The sequence below is a fragment of the Scyliorhinus canicula genome, chromosome 2 (assembly GCF_902713615.1).
Source record: "Scyliorhinus canicula chromosome 2, sScyCan1.1, whole genome shotgun sequence".
NCBI lineage: Eukaryota > Metazoa > Chordata > Chondrichthyes > Carcharhiniformes > Scyliorhinidae > Scyliorhinus > Scyliorhinus canicula.
In genome coordinates, this window is record NC_052147.1 from 284,722,736 (window position 1) to 284,737,636 (window position 14,901).

The window sequence follows — 14,901 nt, forward strand, 5'->3', positions numbered from 1 at the left end:
ATGGGAACAGTGTAGAGGGAGCTTTACTCTGTATCTAACCCCGTGCTGTACTTATCCTGGGAGTGTTTGATGCAGACAGTGTAAACGGAGCTTTACTCTGTTTCGAACCCCGTGCTGTACCTGTCCTGCGAGTGTTTGATGGGGACAGTGTAGTGAGCTTTATTTTGGATACCAACCTTCTTGCCAATGGAAAGAAGGTTCCCTTCAACCTGAACATTGGAAATTCTGAATCTTGGCTCACACCAAAACATCATCGGCCACCCGCTGGCAGCAAGGCAGAACTTACCAAAAGTGATGTAGCCGATGTTGTCGCCCACTGCTGCATCAGTGTCTTTCAGCTCCAGTGGAGGCTCTCTGTGATTGAATAGCACCTGGGGAGCTGTGTGACTCGCTCTCCGACCTTCTTTGAACTCCTGAGACAGGGCAACAATGGTAAAAAAAAATCAGCAAAGCTGATGAAGTGGGTGGGGTCAGCTCTATAGCCGGAGATTCGTCTATCACCTTTCTAGGCACAAGGGGAGATTTAGCCGTTCCAAAGCCTCACATAGGCCGAACTGAATATGTCCCAAACATTCGTCCCACTCTCCATCAGGGGGAAGTGCACCCATCCCCACATTAACATGTTTTACAGTCACGCACACCCCACACTCAGATGTTGGCCTCCTTTCCCACTAGTTCCCGATATTACTACTCCCCAGTCACTAGAGTACAGCTCCCCTACCAAAGAGGGTTTCTCAGGTACAGCCCACAGCTGCTGGAACTCTCTAGTGTCGAAGTGAAAGCCCAGGCCCATTCACTGGTGTTCCTGTAACATGTCTATAACAATGGAAGTGTGCAATAATATTTAAATAAAGCACAAAGAACATGGAGGAATCTGTTGCCATTTGAATTGGCACCAGCTAGACTCTCTCACCACCACATAACCCTGCCTCGGAATAATAAAGGAGAATTATAGGACAGAGGAATTAAGAGAAGTGGGCCACTCAGCCCCTCGAGCCTGCTCCACCATTCAATCAGATCATGGCTGATCTCGTCCTGGTCCCAAAGCTACCTCCGTACCTGTTCTCAATATCCCCGTAACCCGTTTTTAAAATCAGAAATATACGTATCTCTCTCTTGAAACCATTTAATGATTCAGACTCCACCGTACTGTGGGGCAGCGAGTTCCACAAATTCACCATCCTCTGCGAGAAGTAGTTCCTCCTCATCTCAGTTCTAAATCTACCGCCTCTCAACCGCTATCTGTGACCTCTCGTTCTAGATTGCCCCACAAGGGGGAACATTTGGTCCATATTTACTTTGTCAATCCCTTTTAGTATTTTATACACCTCGATCAGATCCCCTCCCTTCCTTCTAAACTCCAGCGAGTATAAGCCCAAACTGTTTAATCTCTCCTCATACATTAACCCTTTCATCCCCGGAACCAGGGGCTGGTTTAGCTCTCTCGGCTAAATCGCTGGTTTTAAAAGCAGACCAAGCAGGCCAGCAGCACGGTTCGATTCCCGTACCAGCCTCCCCGGACAGGCGCCGGAATGTGGCGACTAGGGGCTTTTCACAGTAACTTCATTGAAGCCTACTCGTGACAATAAGCGATTTTCATTTCATTTCAATCTGGTGAACCTCCTCTGAACTGCCTCCAATCCCACCACATCCTTCCTCAAATAATGAAAACAGGCAAAATATTGGTTCAATGCCTCCGCCATGTCTGTGTTCCCCATTATTACCCACCAGTATTGTCCTCTAAACAGCCAAAATTTACTTTAGCAATTCTCTTCACTGATAAAAATAGCAGTGTTTATGTTTTTGCACATTCTGCTCGGGACTCTGGCATGCTTCCAGTCAATTGTGAGCTGACATTCTGCTGTTTGAAGAGTTTCAAATTACAACCAGTAATTAAAGTAAAGACAGAGAAAAGTGAGGTCATTTCACAGAAAGTGCAGCTTACTTCAAAAAAACCTGAATTAAGCTAAGAGTTTAGAATGAACCGTCACTGATAGGTCCATGCTCTCACCACATGCAGGAGACATGGCTCAGGGGTGGGGAGGGGGGGGGGTGTAGGGTGGAGAGGAGATGTGGGACACAATTAAGGCACACTGAGTTGCGGATGGGGGTATTTGGCTGGAGGTGGGGACTCAGACGTATTGAGTTGCTGGTGGGGGTGAGCAGGTTGCTAATTGTCTTGTCCGACTCCTCCTACCTGCATGAAGACCTTCCCAATCACAACATCATCGTCATCCTTGAATACTGTGCTGAAGACCACCGTCACGCGGTCCTTTTTGGCCTCCACATACCTGGAAGGCAGCAGAATCACAGATCAATCACATGCTACACAAAAGCAATTTCCCCTCCGAACGTAAACATATAAAAGAGGGTCCATGCGATCGTACTGTCCCGCAACAGAGCGGCGAAGGTGATCGCACTGTCCTGCAACAGAGCGGTGAAGGTGATCGTACTGTCCCGCAACAGAGCGGCGAAGGTGATCGCACTGTCCTGCAACAGAGCGGTGAAGGTGATCGTACTGTCCCGCAACAGAGCGGTGAAGGCGATCATACTGTCCTGCAACAGAGCGGTGAAGGCGATCGCACTGTCCTGCAACAGAGCGGTGAAGGCGATCATACTGTCCCGCAACAGAGCGGCGAAGGCGATCGTACTGTCCCACAACAGAGCGGCAAAGGTGATCGCACTGTCCTGCAACAGAGCGGTGAAGGCGATCATACTGTCCCGCAACAGAGCGGCGAAGGCGATCGTACTGTCCCACAACAGAGCGGCAAAGGTGATCGCACTGTCCCGCAACAGAGCGGTGAAGGCGATCATACTGTCCCGCAACAGAGCGGCGAAGGCGATCGTACTGTCCCACAACAGAGCGGCAAAGGTGATCGCACTGTCCCGCAACAGAGCGGTGAAGGCGATCATACTGTCCCGCAACAGAGCGGCGAAGGCGATCGTACTGTCCCACAACAGAGCGGCAAAGGTGATCGTACTGTCCTGCAACAGAGCGGTGAAGGCGATCATACTGTCCCGCAACAGAGCGGCGAAGGCGATCGTACTGTCCTGCAACAGAGCGGTGAAGGCGATCGCACTGTCCTGCAACAGAGCGGTGAAGGCGATCGTACTGTCCCGCAACAGAGCGGCAAAGGTGATCGCACTGTCCTGCAACAGAGCGGTGAAGGTGATCGTACTGTCCTGCAACAGAGCGGTGAAGGCGATCGTACTGTCCCGCAACAGAGCGGCGAAGGTGATCGCACGGTCCTGCAACAGAGCGGTAGAGTGGGTCCAGGCGATCGCACGGTCCCATAAGAACGAGCAGGAGTAGGCCATCTGGCCCCTCGAGCCTGCTCTGCCATTCAATGAGATCGTGACTGATCTTTTGTGGACTCAGCTCCACTTTCCGGCTCGAACACCATAACTCTTTATTCCTTTATTCTTCAAAAAACTATCTATCTTTACCGTAAAAACATTTAATGAAGGAGCCTCAACTGCTTCACTGGGCAGGGAATTCCATAGATTCACAACCCTTTGGGTTAAGAAGTTCCTCTTCAACTCAGTCCTAAATTTACTTCCCTTATTTTGAGGCTATGCCCCCTAGTCCTGCTTTCACCCACCAGTGTAAACTACCTGCTCGCATCTATCCTATCTATTCTCCTCATAATTTTATATGTTTCCATAAGATCCCCCCTCATCCTTCTAAATTCCAACGAGTACAGTCCCAGTCTACTCAACCTCTCCTCATAATCCAACCCCTTCAGCTCTGGGATTAATCTCGTGAATGTCCTCTGCACACCCTCCAGTGCCAGTACGTCCTTTCTCAAGTAAGGAGACCAAAACTGAACACAATACTCCAGGTGTGGCCTCACTAACACCTTATACAATTGCAACATAACCTCCCTAGTCTTAAACTCCATCCCTCTAGCAATGAAGGAAAAAACTCCATTTGCCTTCTTAACCACCTGTTGCACCTGTAAAACTTTTTGCGACTCATGCACTAGCACACCCAGGTCTCACTGCACAGCAGCATGTTTTAATATTTTATCATTTAAATAATAATCCCTTTTGCTGTTATTCCGACCAAAACGGATAACTTCACATTTGTCAACATTGTATTCCATATGCCAGACCCTAGCCCATTCACTTAACCTATCCAAATCCCTCTGCAGACTTCCAGTATCCTCTGCACTTTTTGCTTTACCACTAATCTTAGTGTCGTCTGCAAACTTGGACACATTGCCCTTGGTCCCCAACTCCAAATCATCTATGTAAATTGTGAACAATGATCCCTGAGGGACACCACTAGCTACTGATTGCCAAACAGAGAAACACCTATTAATCCCCACTCTTTGCTTTCTATTAATTAACCAATCCTCTATCCATGCTACTACTTTACCCTTAACGCCATGCATCTTTATCTTATGCAGCAACCTTTTGTGTGGCACTACTTTCTGGAAGTCCAGTTATACCACATCCATTGGCTCTCTATTATCTACCGCACTGGTAATGTCCTCAAAACATTCCACTAAATTCCACGATCTGCCCTTTATGAACCCATGCTGCGTCTGCCCAATGGGACAATTTCCATCCAGATGCCTCGCTATTTCTTCCTTGATGATAGATTCCAGCATCTTCCCTACTACCGAAGTTAAGCTCACTGGCCTATAATTTCCTGCTTTCTGCCTACCTCCTTTTTTAAACAGTGGTGTCATGTTTGCCAATTTCCAATCCGCCGGGACCACCCCAGAGTTTAGTGAATTTTGGTAAATTATCACTAGTGCATTTGCAATTTCCCTAGCCATCTCTTTTAGCACTCTGGGATGCATTCCAACAGGGCCAGGAGACTTGTCTACCTTTAGCCCCATTAGCTTGCCCATCACTACCTCTCAGTGATACCTCCTCATCTCAAGGTCCTCACCTGTCATAGCCTCATTTCTATCAGTCACTGGCATGTTATTTGTGTCTTCCACTGTGAAGACCGACCCAAAAAACCTGTTCAGTTCCTCAGCCATTTCCTCATCTCCCATTATTAAATCTTCCTTCACATCCTCTAAAGGACCATTATTTATCTTAGCCACTCTTTTTTGTTTTATATATTTGTAGAAACTTTTACTATCTGTTTTTATATTCTGAGCAAGTTTACTCTCATAATCTATCTTACTCTTCTTTATGGTTTTTTTAGTAGCTTTCTGTTGCCCCTTAAAGATTTCCCAATCCTCTAGTCTCCCACTAATCTTTGCCATTTTGTATGCCTTTTCCTTCAATTTGATACTCTTCCTCATTTCCTTAGATATCCATGGTCGATTTTCCCTCTTTCTACCGTCCTTCCTTTTTGTTGGTATAAACCTTTGCTGAGCACTGATCTCATCCCATTGTAATCTCCTTTGTTTAAGCACAAAACACTAGTGTTTGATTTTACCTTCTCCCCTCCATCTGTACTTTAAATTCCACCATATTGTGATCGCTCCTTCCGAGAGGATCCCTAACTATGAGATCATTAATCAACCCTGTCTCATTACACAGGACAAGATCTAGGACCGTTTGTTCCCTCATAGGTTCCATTACATACTGCTCTAGGAAACTATCGTGGATACATTCTATAAACTCCTCCTCAAGGCTGCCTTGACCGACCTGGTTAAGCCAATCGACATGTAGATTAAAATCCCCCATGATAACTGCTGTATCATTTCTACATGCATCAGTTATTTCTTTGTTTATTGCCTCCCCACCATAACGTAACTATTTGGTGGCCTATAGACTACTCCTATCAGTGTCTTTTTCGCCTTACTATTCCTGATTTCCATCCAAATGGATTCAACCTTATCCTCCATAGCACCGATGTCATTCCTTACTATTGCCCAGATGTCATCCTTAAATAACAGAGCTACACCACCTCCCTCACCATCAACTCTGTCCTTCCGAATAGTTTGATACCCTCGGATATTTAACTCCCAGTCATGACCATCCTTTAACCATGTTTCAGTAATGGCCACTAAATCATAGTCATTCACGATGATTTGCACCATCAACTCATTTACCTTATTCCGAATACTACGAGCATTCAGGTAAAGTACACTTAAGTTGGCTTTTATACCTCTGTTTTGAATCTTAACACCTCGATCAGTAACCTCTCCTAAATTATTTTTCCTCTTAACTTTTTTCCTAATTTTCCTTGTTGTTGAACCCATAACTTCATGTAACAACCTGCCGTGTCGCTTGCCATTTACGTTTTCACTTCCCGTTTTATTTCTTTTCGTATTACTGGGCCTATTCACTGAGCTCCCCTCAGTCACTGTACCTTGTACTGTCACCCTTTTTGATTTTTGACTATGGCTTCTCTGCCTGACACATTCCCCCTTACTGCCTTTTGTTTCTGTCCCTGTTTTACTACCTTCCGACTTCCTGCTTTGGTTCCCATCCCCCTGCCACATTAGTGGAGTCGAACCAAAATGGGGAGAGCTTCCAACGAGAAACGCACAGAAACTGGAGGATGGGAAAAGAGATTTGAACAACAGTTTGAAGGTGACAAAGTGGGGGACGGGCAGCTTTCCAGTAAAATGAATCTTGCCCAGACCAGACACCGCCATCTTCTCCCCACCCCTGAACACTCACATAGTCTCGTCTTCACGATAGTGGATCAACGCCCGTTTCTCTCCTTCCTTCCCCTCTGCCTGAAAGTTGAAGTACTTCTCAAAGACGGAGGCAAAGCAATTCCTTTTCAGCATGCCAGCCTGATGTACCACTTCATCCTTGTTGGGTGGAATATTTTCCAGATCGAACAGCAGAGATACATTGTACCCTGTAATCGACAAAGGGAGGCCTCAGTTTGGTCAAAACAATACCCCCAACAAGAATCAAGATTGCTCCATTCTACAACAGTGGGTCACACACTGGCAAATAGCATCACTATAGAGGATACAGCTTACATTCCATTAATAACTGTAAATCAGGGGGTGGAAAGGAAAGGAAAGGGAAACTTGGTGAAATGAAAATCACCGGGGAAACTGCACTGAGCGAGCTGCGGCTGCTAGGTCTCCGTGTACTGATGGGCTTCAACCTAGGGTTTGACAAGAGGTGCCTAATGAGATGGCTGATGCATTGGTGTTAATTTCCCAAAATTCATTAGGCTCTGGAAAGGCTGTATACTGGCAAACATAACCCCTCTATTAAAGAAGGGAGAGACAGAAAGCAGGAAATTATCGACCAGTGAGTTTGATGTCTGTTGTGGGGATGGTGCTAGAATCAATCATTTAAAGAGGTTTTAAACAGGCAGCACAGTGGCTCAGTGGTTAGCACTGGGACTATGTTGCCGAGGACCCAGGTTCAATCCCGGCCCTGGGTCACTGTCCGTGTGGAGTTTGCACATTCTCCCCGTGCCTGTGTGGGTTTCACACCCACACAACCCAAATATGTGCCGGTTAGGTGGATTGGCCACGCTAAATTGCCCCTTAATAGGGAAAAAATAATTTGGTACTCTAAATTTATTCGAAAAAAAGAAGAAGAGGTTTTAGTACTCCTGTTTCCTCCCACAGTCCAACGATTTGCAGGTTAAGTGGATTGGTTGTGCATAAATTGCCCCTTAGTGTCCAAAGTTGAGAGGGTTAGGTATGGTTACGGGGATAGGGTGGGGGAGTGGGCCGAGGTAGGGTGCTCTTTCATGCAGACTCAATGGGCTGTATGGCCTCCTTCTGCACTGCAGGGATTCTATGCTTAAGACCCTATTAATAGTAGAGAGTCTGCAGCAACCCTCCAAAAGAGCACCTTACCTAGGCCCACTCCCCCTACCCTGCCCCCCACAATCCCACCTAACCTGCACATGTTTGGACATCAAGGGACAATTTAGCATGGCCAATCCACCTGGCCTGCACATATTTGGACTGGGTAAGGCAGGTTTTATTAGAATAATGCAGGATCTGGCCAAAGTAGATTGGGAACAGCTTGGCCTCAATGTATTTCCTTTAGGGTGAAATGTGGGAACAATAGGTCCAGAGAGCTCTGGATATCTAGGAATATACAGGACTGGGTGAGAAAGAAAAGAGACCCGTTGCAGGTACAAAGGGAGCAAATCAGTAGAGACCTTAGTGGAGTACAGAGGGAGAACTTAAAAAGCAATTAGGAGAGCTAAGAGGGCGCATAAAAAAGCACTGGTGGGTAGGATTAGGGAGAATCTCAAAATATATTAGAGTATTAAGGGGAAGAGGATAACTAGAGAAAGAACAAGGCCCATTAGGGGCCAAGGGGGTTATTCGGAGGGTGTGAAGTGAGTACTTCACATCTGTCTTCACGCTGGAGGAGGACGTAGGTAGAGAATTCGGGTAGAGGGACTGTGAGGTTTTTGAACAGTTTATATCGGGAATAAGAGATATTGGAGATTTTGGCAGGCTTAAAAGTGGCCAATCCCTAGACTTCGGTGAGTTGCATCCTGGGCTGCTATGGGAAGGAAGGGAGGATTTACAGCAGCTCTGACCCAAGTATTTAATTCCTCTCTGGCCACAGGGGAAGCCAGAGGGTTGGAGGACAGCTAATTCGTTTCAACTTTTCAAGAAAAAGATAAAGCAGGGAATTATGGACCAGTGACTCCCACATCAGTTGTAGGGAAAGCAGAGAAAATTCTGAAGGAGAAAAATTAATATCCATGTGTGGATTCCCGTACCAGCCTCCCCGAACAGGGGCTGGAATGAGGCGACTTGGGGCTTTTCACAGTAACTTCTCGTGATAATAAGCAATTTTCATTTTTTCATTTCATTGTGTGTGTGTGTGTGTGTGTGTGTGTGTGTGTTGCGGGGGTAGTTGGAGGAGGTTTGATCAGGGATAGGCCTTCCGTTTTTGTCAGAGGCAGGTAATACCTAGTGAATTTGAGTGATTTATTTTGAGGATATGATTGGGTGTGTAGATGAGGGCAGTGCAGTTGATGGAGCTTATAAGTATTTCAGCAAAACCTTTGACAAGGTCCCACATGGGAGATTGATAAAGAAGGTAGAAGCACATGGGACCCAGGGTAACTTGGCAAGTTGGATCGAAAACTGGCTCAGTGGTAGGAGAGTGGGTGGTGGTAAAAGGTGGTTTGTGTGACTGGAGGCCAGTGTCCAGTGATAGAAAAACAATATAGAGAATGTTTGGGTGATAAGTAGGTTTGTGGATGACACAAAGTTGGTTTACAGGTGCAACAGGTGTTAAGAAGGCAAATGGAATTTTGTCCTTCATTGCTGGAGGGATGGAGTTTAAGACTAGGGCATTAATGCTGCAATTGTATAAGGTGTTAGTGAGGCCACACCTGGAGTACTGTGTTCAGTTTTGGTCTCCTTACCTGAGAAACAACATACTGGCACTGGAGGGTGTACAGAGGAGATTCACTAGGTTAATCCCAGATCTGAAGGGGTTGGATTACGAGGAGAGATTGAGTAGACTGGGACTGTACTCGTTGGAATTTAGAAGGATGAGGGGGGAATCTTATAGAAACATATAAAATTATGAAGGGAATAGATAGGATAGATGCAGGCAGGTTGTTTCCACTGGCGGGTGAAAGCAGAACTAGGGGGCATAGCCTCAAAATAAGGGGAAGTAGATTTAGGACTGAGTTTAGGAGGAACTTCTTCACCCAAAGGGTTGTGAATCTATGGAATTCCTTGCCCAGTGAAGCAGTTGAGGCTCCTTCGCTAAATGTTTTCCAAGATAAAGATAGATAGTTTTTTGAAGAATAAAGGGATTAAGGGTTATGGTGTTCGGGCGGGAAAGTGGAACTGAGTCCACAAAAGATCAGCCATGATCTCATTGAATGGCGGGGCAGGCTCGAGGGGCTAGGTGGCCGACTCCTGGTTCTTATGTTCTTAGGGGGCATAATTTTAAGGTGAGGGGCAGAAGCGTTAGAGGGGTTTGAGGAAACCCTTTTCACGCTGAGGGTGGTGGGAGTCTGGAATGCGCTGTCTGGGAGGGTAGGTGAAGCAGGAAACCCCACAACCTTTAAAACGTGTGTGGATGAGCACCTGAAAGGTCAGAACATTCAAGGCTGTGGGGCCAAGGGGCTGGTTTAGCTCACTCAGCTAAATCGCTGGCTTTTAAAGCAGACCAAGCAGGCCAGCAGCACGGTCCGTACCAGCCTCCCCGAACAGGCGCCGGAGTGTGGCGACTAGGGGGTTTTCACAGTAACTTCAATGAAGCCTACTCGTGACAATAAGCGATTTTCATTTCATTTCAAGTGCTGGAAAGTGGGATTCGTGTAGATTTAGCGGAGTTTTGTTGGTGTGAACTTGATGGGCTGTCGGGCCCCTTCTGTACAGTATGACAGGACTCAAAAGGGAGTTCTGCCCTCAGGTGCAGTATTTGTTTCTCAATTCTATCTCTAGCGAATTAACTCCAGTGGTTTATTTTTATTTTTTATGTTCTCATAAATCTGCGTCATGACTGCCAGTCCCATCATCTGCAGCCTCACATCGCCCTGTTCCACAATCGTGTCAGACACCTGCATTCTCTTGATTCTTCCTATAGATGTGGACACCCTCTCACACATTCATATTTTGTTTAAATTACCAATAACACACTCGGAAATATAATGAAATGTCCAAGTGAGAAAGGACACTGAACCCCCCTCGCCCTCAGTGACAGTGAGCCAGGACCCCCCCCGCCCTCAGTGACAGTGAACCAGGACCCCCCCCCCCCGCCCTCAGTGACAGTGAGCCAGGACCCCCCCGCCCTCAGTGACAGTGAGCCAGGACCCCCCCCCGCCCTCAGTGACAGTGAGCCAGGACCACCCCCCCCCCCACAGTGAGCCAGGACCGCCCCCCCCCCCACCCCCCTCAGTGACAGCGAGCCAGGAACCCCCCCCCCCTCAGTGACAGTGAGCCAGGACCCCCCCCCCCCCCCCCCCCTCAGTGACAGAGCCAGGACCACACCCACCTCCCTCAGTGACAGTGAGCCAGGACCCCACCCACCTCCCCCTCAGTGACAGTGAGCCAGGCCCCCCCTCCCCCCCAGTGACAGCGAGTCAGGACCCCCTCCCTCACCCTCAGTGAGCCAGGACCCCCCCCTCCCTCCCTCCCCCTCAGTGACAGTGAGCCAGTACCCTCCCCCCTCCCCCTCAGTGACAGTGAGCCAGGACGCCCCCTCCCCCCCAGTGACAGTGAGCCAGGACCCCCCCCCCCCCCCTCACCCTCAGTGGCAGTGAGCCAGGACCCCACCCACCTCCCCCTCAGTGACAGTGAGCCAGGACGCCCACCCCCCTCCCCCCCAGTGACAGTGAGCCAGGACCCCCCCCCCTCGCCCTCAGTGACAGAGCCAGGACCCCACCCACCTCCCTCAGTGACAGTGAGCCAGGACCCCACCCACCTCCCCCTCAGTGACAGTGAGCCAGTACCCTCCTCCCCCCCCTCAGTGACAGTGAGCCAGGACCCCCCCGCCCTGAGTGACAGTGAGCCAGGACACCACCCACCTCCCCCTCAGTGACAGTGAGCCAGGACCCCCCCCACCCTCAGTGACAGTGAGCCAGGACCCCCCCCGTCGCCCTCAGTGACAGTGAGCCAGGACCCCCCCTCCCCCCCAGTGACAGTGAGTCAGGACCCCCTCCCTCACCCTCAGTGACAGTGAGCCAGGACCCCCCCCCCTTCCTTGCCCTCAGTGACAGTGAGCCAGGACCCCCCCCCCCTCCCCCCCCAGTGACAGTGAGCCAGGACCCCCCCCCTTCCTTGCCCTCAGTGACAGTGAGCCAGGACCCCCCCCCCTCCCCCCCCAGTGACAGTGAGCCAGGACCCCCCCCCCCCCCCAGTGACAGTGAGCCAGGACCCGCCCCCCCCAGTGACAGCGAGCCAGGACCCCCCCCCCCAGTGACAGTGAGCCAGGACCCCCCCCCCCCAGTGACAGTGAGCCAGGACCCCCCCCCCCCCTCAGTGACAGTGAGCCAGGACCCCCCCCCCCCCCCAGTGACAGTGAGCCAGGACCCCCCCCCCCCAGTGACAGTGAGCCAGGACCCCCCCCCCCCCTCAGTGACAGTGAGCCAGGACCCCCCCTCAGTGACAGTGAGCCAGGACCCCCCCTCAGTGACAATGAGCCAGGACCCCCCCCCCCCTCAGTGACAGTGCGCCAGGACCCCCCCCCCCCCTCTGAGTGACAGTGCGCCAGGACCCCCCCCCCCACCCCAGTGACAGTGAGCCAGGACCACCCCCCCCCCGCAGTGAGCCAGGACCACCCCCCCCCCTCAGTGACAGTGAGCCAGGACCCACCCCCCCCCCCCTCAGTGACAGTGAGCCAGGACCCCCCCTCAGTGACAGTGAGCCAGGACCCTCCCCCCTCAGTGACAGTGCGCCAGGACCCCCCCCCCCCTCAGTGACAGTGCGCCAGGACCCCCCCCCCCCACCCCAGTGACAGTGAGCCAGTACCCTCCCCCCTCAGTGACAGCGAGCCAGGAACCCCCCCCCCTCAGCGACAGTGAGCCAGGACCCCCCCCCCCTCACCCTCAGTGACAGAGCCAGGACCACACCCACCTCCCTCAGTGACAGTGAGCCAGGACCCCACCCACCTCCCCCTCAGTGACAGTGAGCCAGGCCCCCCCTCCCCCCCAGTGACAGTGAGTCAGGACCCCCTCCCTCACCCTCAGTGAGCCAGGACCCCCCCCCCCTCCCTCGCCCTCAGTGACAGTGAGCCAGGGCCCCCCCTCCCCCCCAGTGACAGTGAGCCAGGACCCCCCCCTCAGTGACAGTGAGCCAGGACCCCCCCCCCCCCCCAGTGACAGCGAGCCAGGACCCACCCCCCCCCCCAGTGACAGTGAGCCAGGACCCCCCACCCCCTCAGTGACAGTGAGCCAGGACCCCCCCCCCCCAGTGACAGTGAGCCAGGACCCCCCCTCAGTGACAGTGAGCCAGGACCCCCCCCTCAGTGACAGTGAGCCAGGACCCCCCCTCAGTGACAGTGAGCCAGGACCCCCCCCCCCTCAGTGACAGTGCGCCAGGACCCCCCCCCACCCCAGTGACAGTGAGCCAGGACCACCCCCCCCCGCAGTGAGCCAGGACCACCCCCCCCCCCCTCAGTGACAGTGAGCCAGGACCCACCCATCCCCCCCCCCCCCTCAGTGACAGCGAGCCAGGACCCCCCCCCCCCCCTCAGTGACAGTGAGCCAGGACCCCCCCCCCCTCAGTGACAGCGAGCCAGGACCCCCCCCCCCCTCAGTGACAGCGAGCCAGGAACCCCCCCCCCCCCCTCAGTGACAGTGAGCCAGGACCCCCCCCCGACAGCGAGCCAGGAACGCCCCCCCCCCCCCCCCCCCTCAGTGACAGTGAGCCAGGGCACTGCCTCCCTCACCAGGATTATTTCTCTCAACACGCAGCCACTGGCTGGAAACTGGATGGGGATTATTCGGACGGTTTATGATGCCCCACAATGCTGAGCAGGGGCAGAGAGGAGAGGATAACCACCCAACACTAGATACTCCCATGGACGTAGTGAAATGGTCTATCACAGCTCCAGGTGTATGAGCTGGAAGGGGAGGCACAGAGTTGACTACAGAGAGACTGCAGCAGAACATGCTAATGTGGGCCTGAATACCACAAATGAACGAGCCTCAGGATCACTGGGTCATCAGCAGAGCTTGTGGGGGGCTGGTGGGGGGGGGGGGGGGAGGAGGGAGGGAGGGGGGGAGAGGAGGAGAGGTGCCCTCCCAGCAAGCAGGTGGTTCTCACAATGACAATGTGTCCAATGTCGACAGAGATGTGTCAACATTTAGAATAGTCTCAATTGTAAGCTTCCCTTTACATCACAGTACTTAAACACACACCCACTGTACAAACAGGACACAGAGCACACAGCTGAACACACAGCTCAGGTCTCAGTCACGAGTATCTGATCAGATCACGTTCACACGACATAGCCACTTGTTTGTTTTCCAGGCCGAGACACTTGGCTCCCATCACAGGCAGCACGGAAATCCAGGCTACACTGGGCTCCCCATCACAGGCAGCACGGAAATCCAGGCTACACTGGGCTCCCCATCACAGGCAGCACGGAAATCCAGGCCGAGACACTGGGCTCCCCATCACAGGCAGCACGGAAATCCAGGCCGAGACACTGGGCTCCCCATCACAGGCAGCACGGAAATCCAGGCTGAGACACTGGGCTCCCCATCACAGGCAGCACGGAAATCCAGGCTACACTGGGCTCCCCATCACAGGCAGCATGGAAATCCAGGCCGAGACACTGGGCTCCCCATCACAGGCAGCACGGAAATCCAGGCCGAGACACTGGGCTCCCCATCACAGGCAGCACGGAAATCCAGGCCGAGACACTGGGCTCCCCATCACAGGCAGCACGGAAATCCAGGCTACACTGGGCTCCCCATCACAGGCAGCACGGAAATCCAGGCTACACTGGGCTCCCCATCACAGGCAGCATGGAACTCCAGGCTACACTGGGCTCCCCATCACAGGCAGCACGGAAATCCAGGCCGAGACACTGGGCTCCCCATCACAGGCAGCACGGAAATCCAGGCCAAGACACTGGGCTCCCCATCACAGGCAGCACGGAAATCCAGGCTACACTGGGCTCCCCATCACAGGCAGCATGGAAATCCAGGCTACACTGGGCTCCCCATCACAGGCAGCATGGAAATCCAGGCTACACTGGGCTCCCCATCACAGGCAGCACGGAAATCCAGGCTACACTGGGCTCCCCATCACAGGCAGCACGGAAATCCAGGCTACACTGGGCTCCCCATCACAGGCAGCATGGAAATCCAGGCCGAGACACTGGGCTCCCCATCACAGGCAGCACGGAAATCCAGGCCGAGACACTGGGCTCCACATCACAGGCAGCATGGAAATCCAGGCCGAGACACTGGGCTCCACATCACAGGCAGCATGGAAATCCAGGCCGAGACACTGGGCTCCCCATCACAGGCAGCACGGAAATCCAGGCCGAGACACTGGGCTCCCCATC

The 14,901-nt window shown here is 52.2% G+C and overlaps 1 protein-coding gene across 2 annotated transcripts in view; it reads right to left on the reverse strand.

Annotated features, from left to right (window-relative positions):
* arpc2 (actin related protein 2/3 complex, subunit 2) overlaps window positions 1–14,901 on the reverse strand; it is a 60,241-nt gene that overhangs the window by 20,424 nt on the left and 24,916 nt on the right. For both annotated transcript variants that reach the window (XM_038790199.1, XM_038790198.1), the window contains exons 5-7: window positions 6,598–6,784; window positions 2,198–2,291; window positions 287–413 (exon numbers count right to left, since the gene is read on the reverse strand). In XM_038790199.1, the coding sequence (XP_038646127.1) occupies window positions 287–413; window positions 2,198–2,291; window positions 6,598–6,784 (408 nt within the window). The remainder of the gene's footprint in view (window positions 1–286; window positions 414–2,197; window positions 2,292–6,597; window positions 6,785–14,901) is intronic.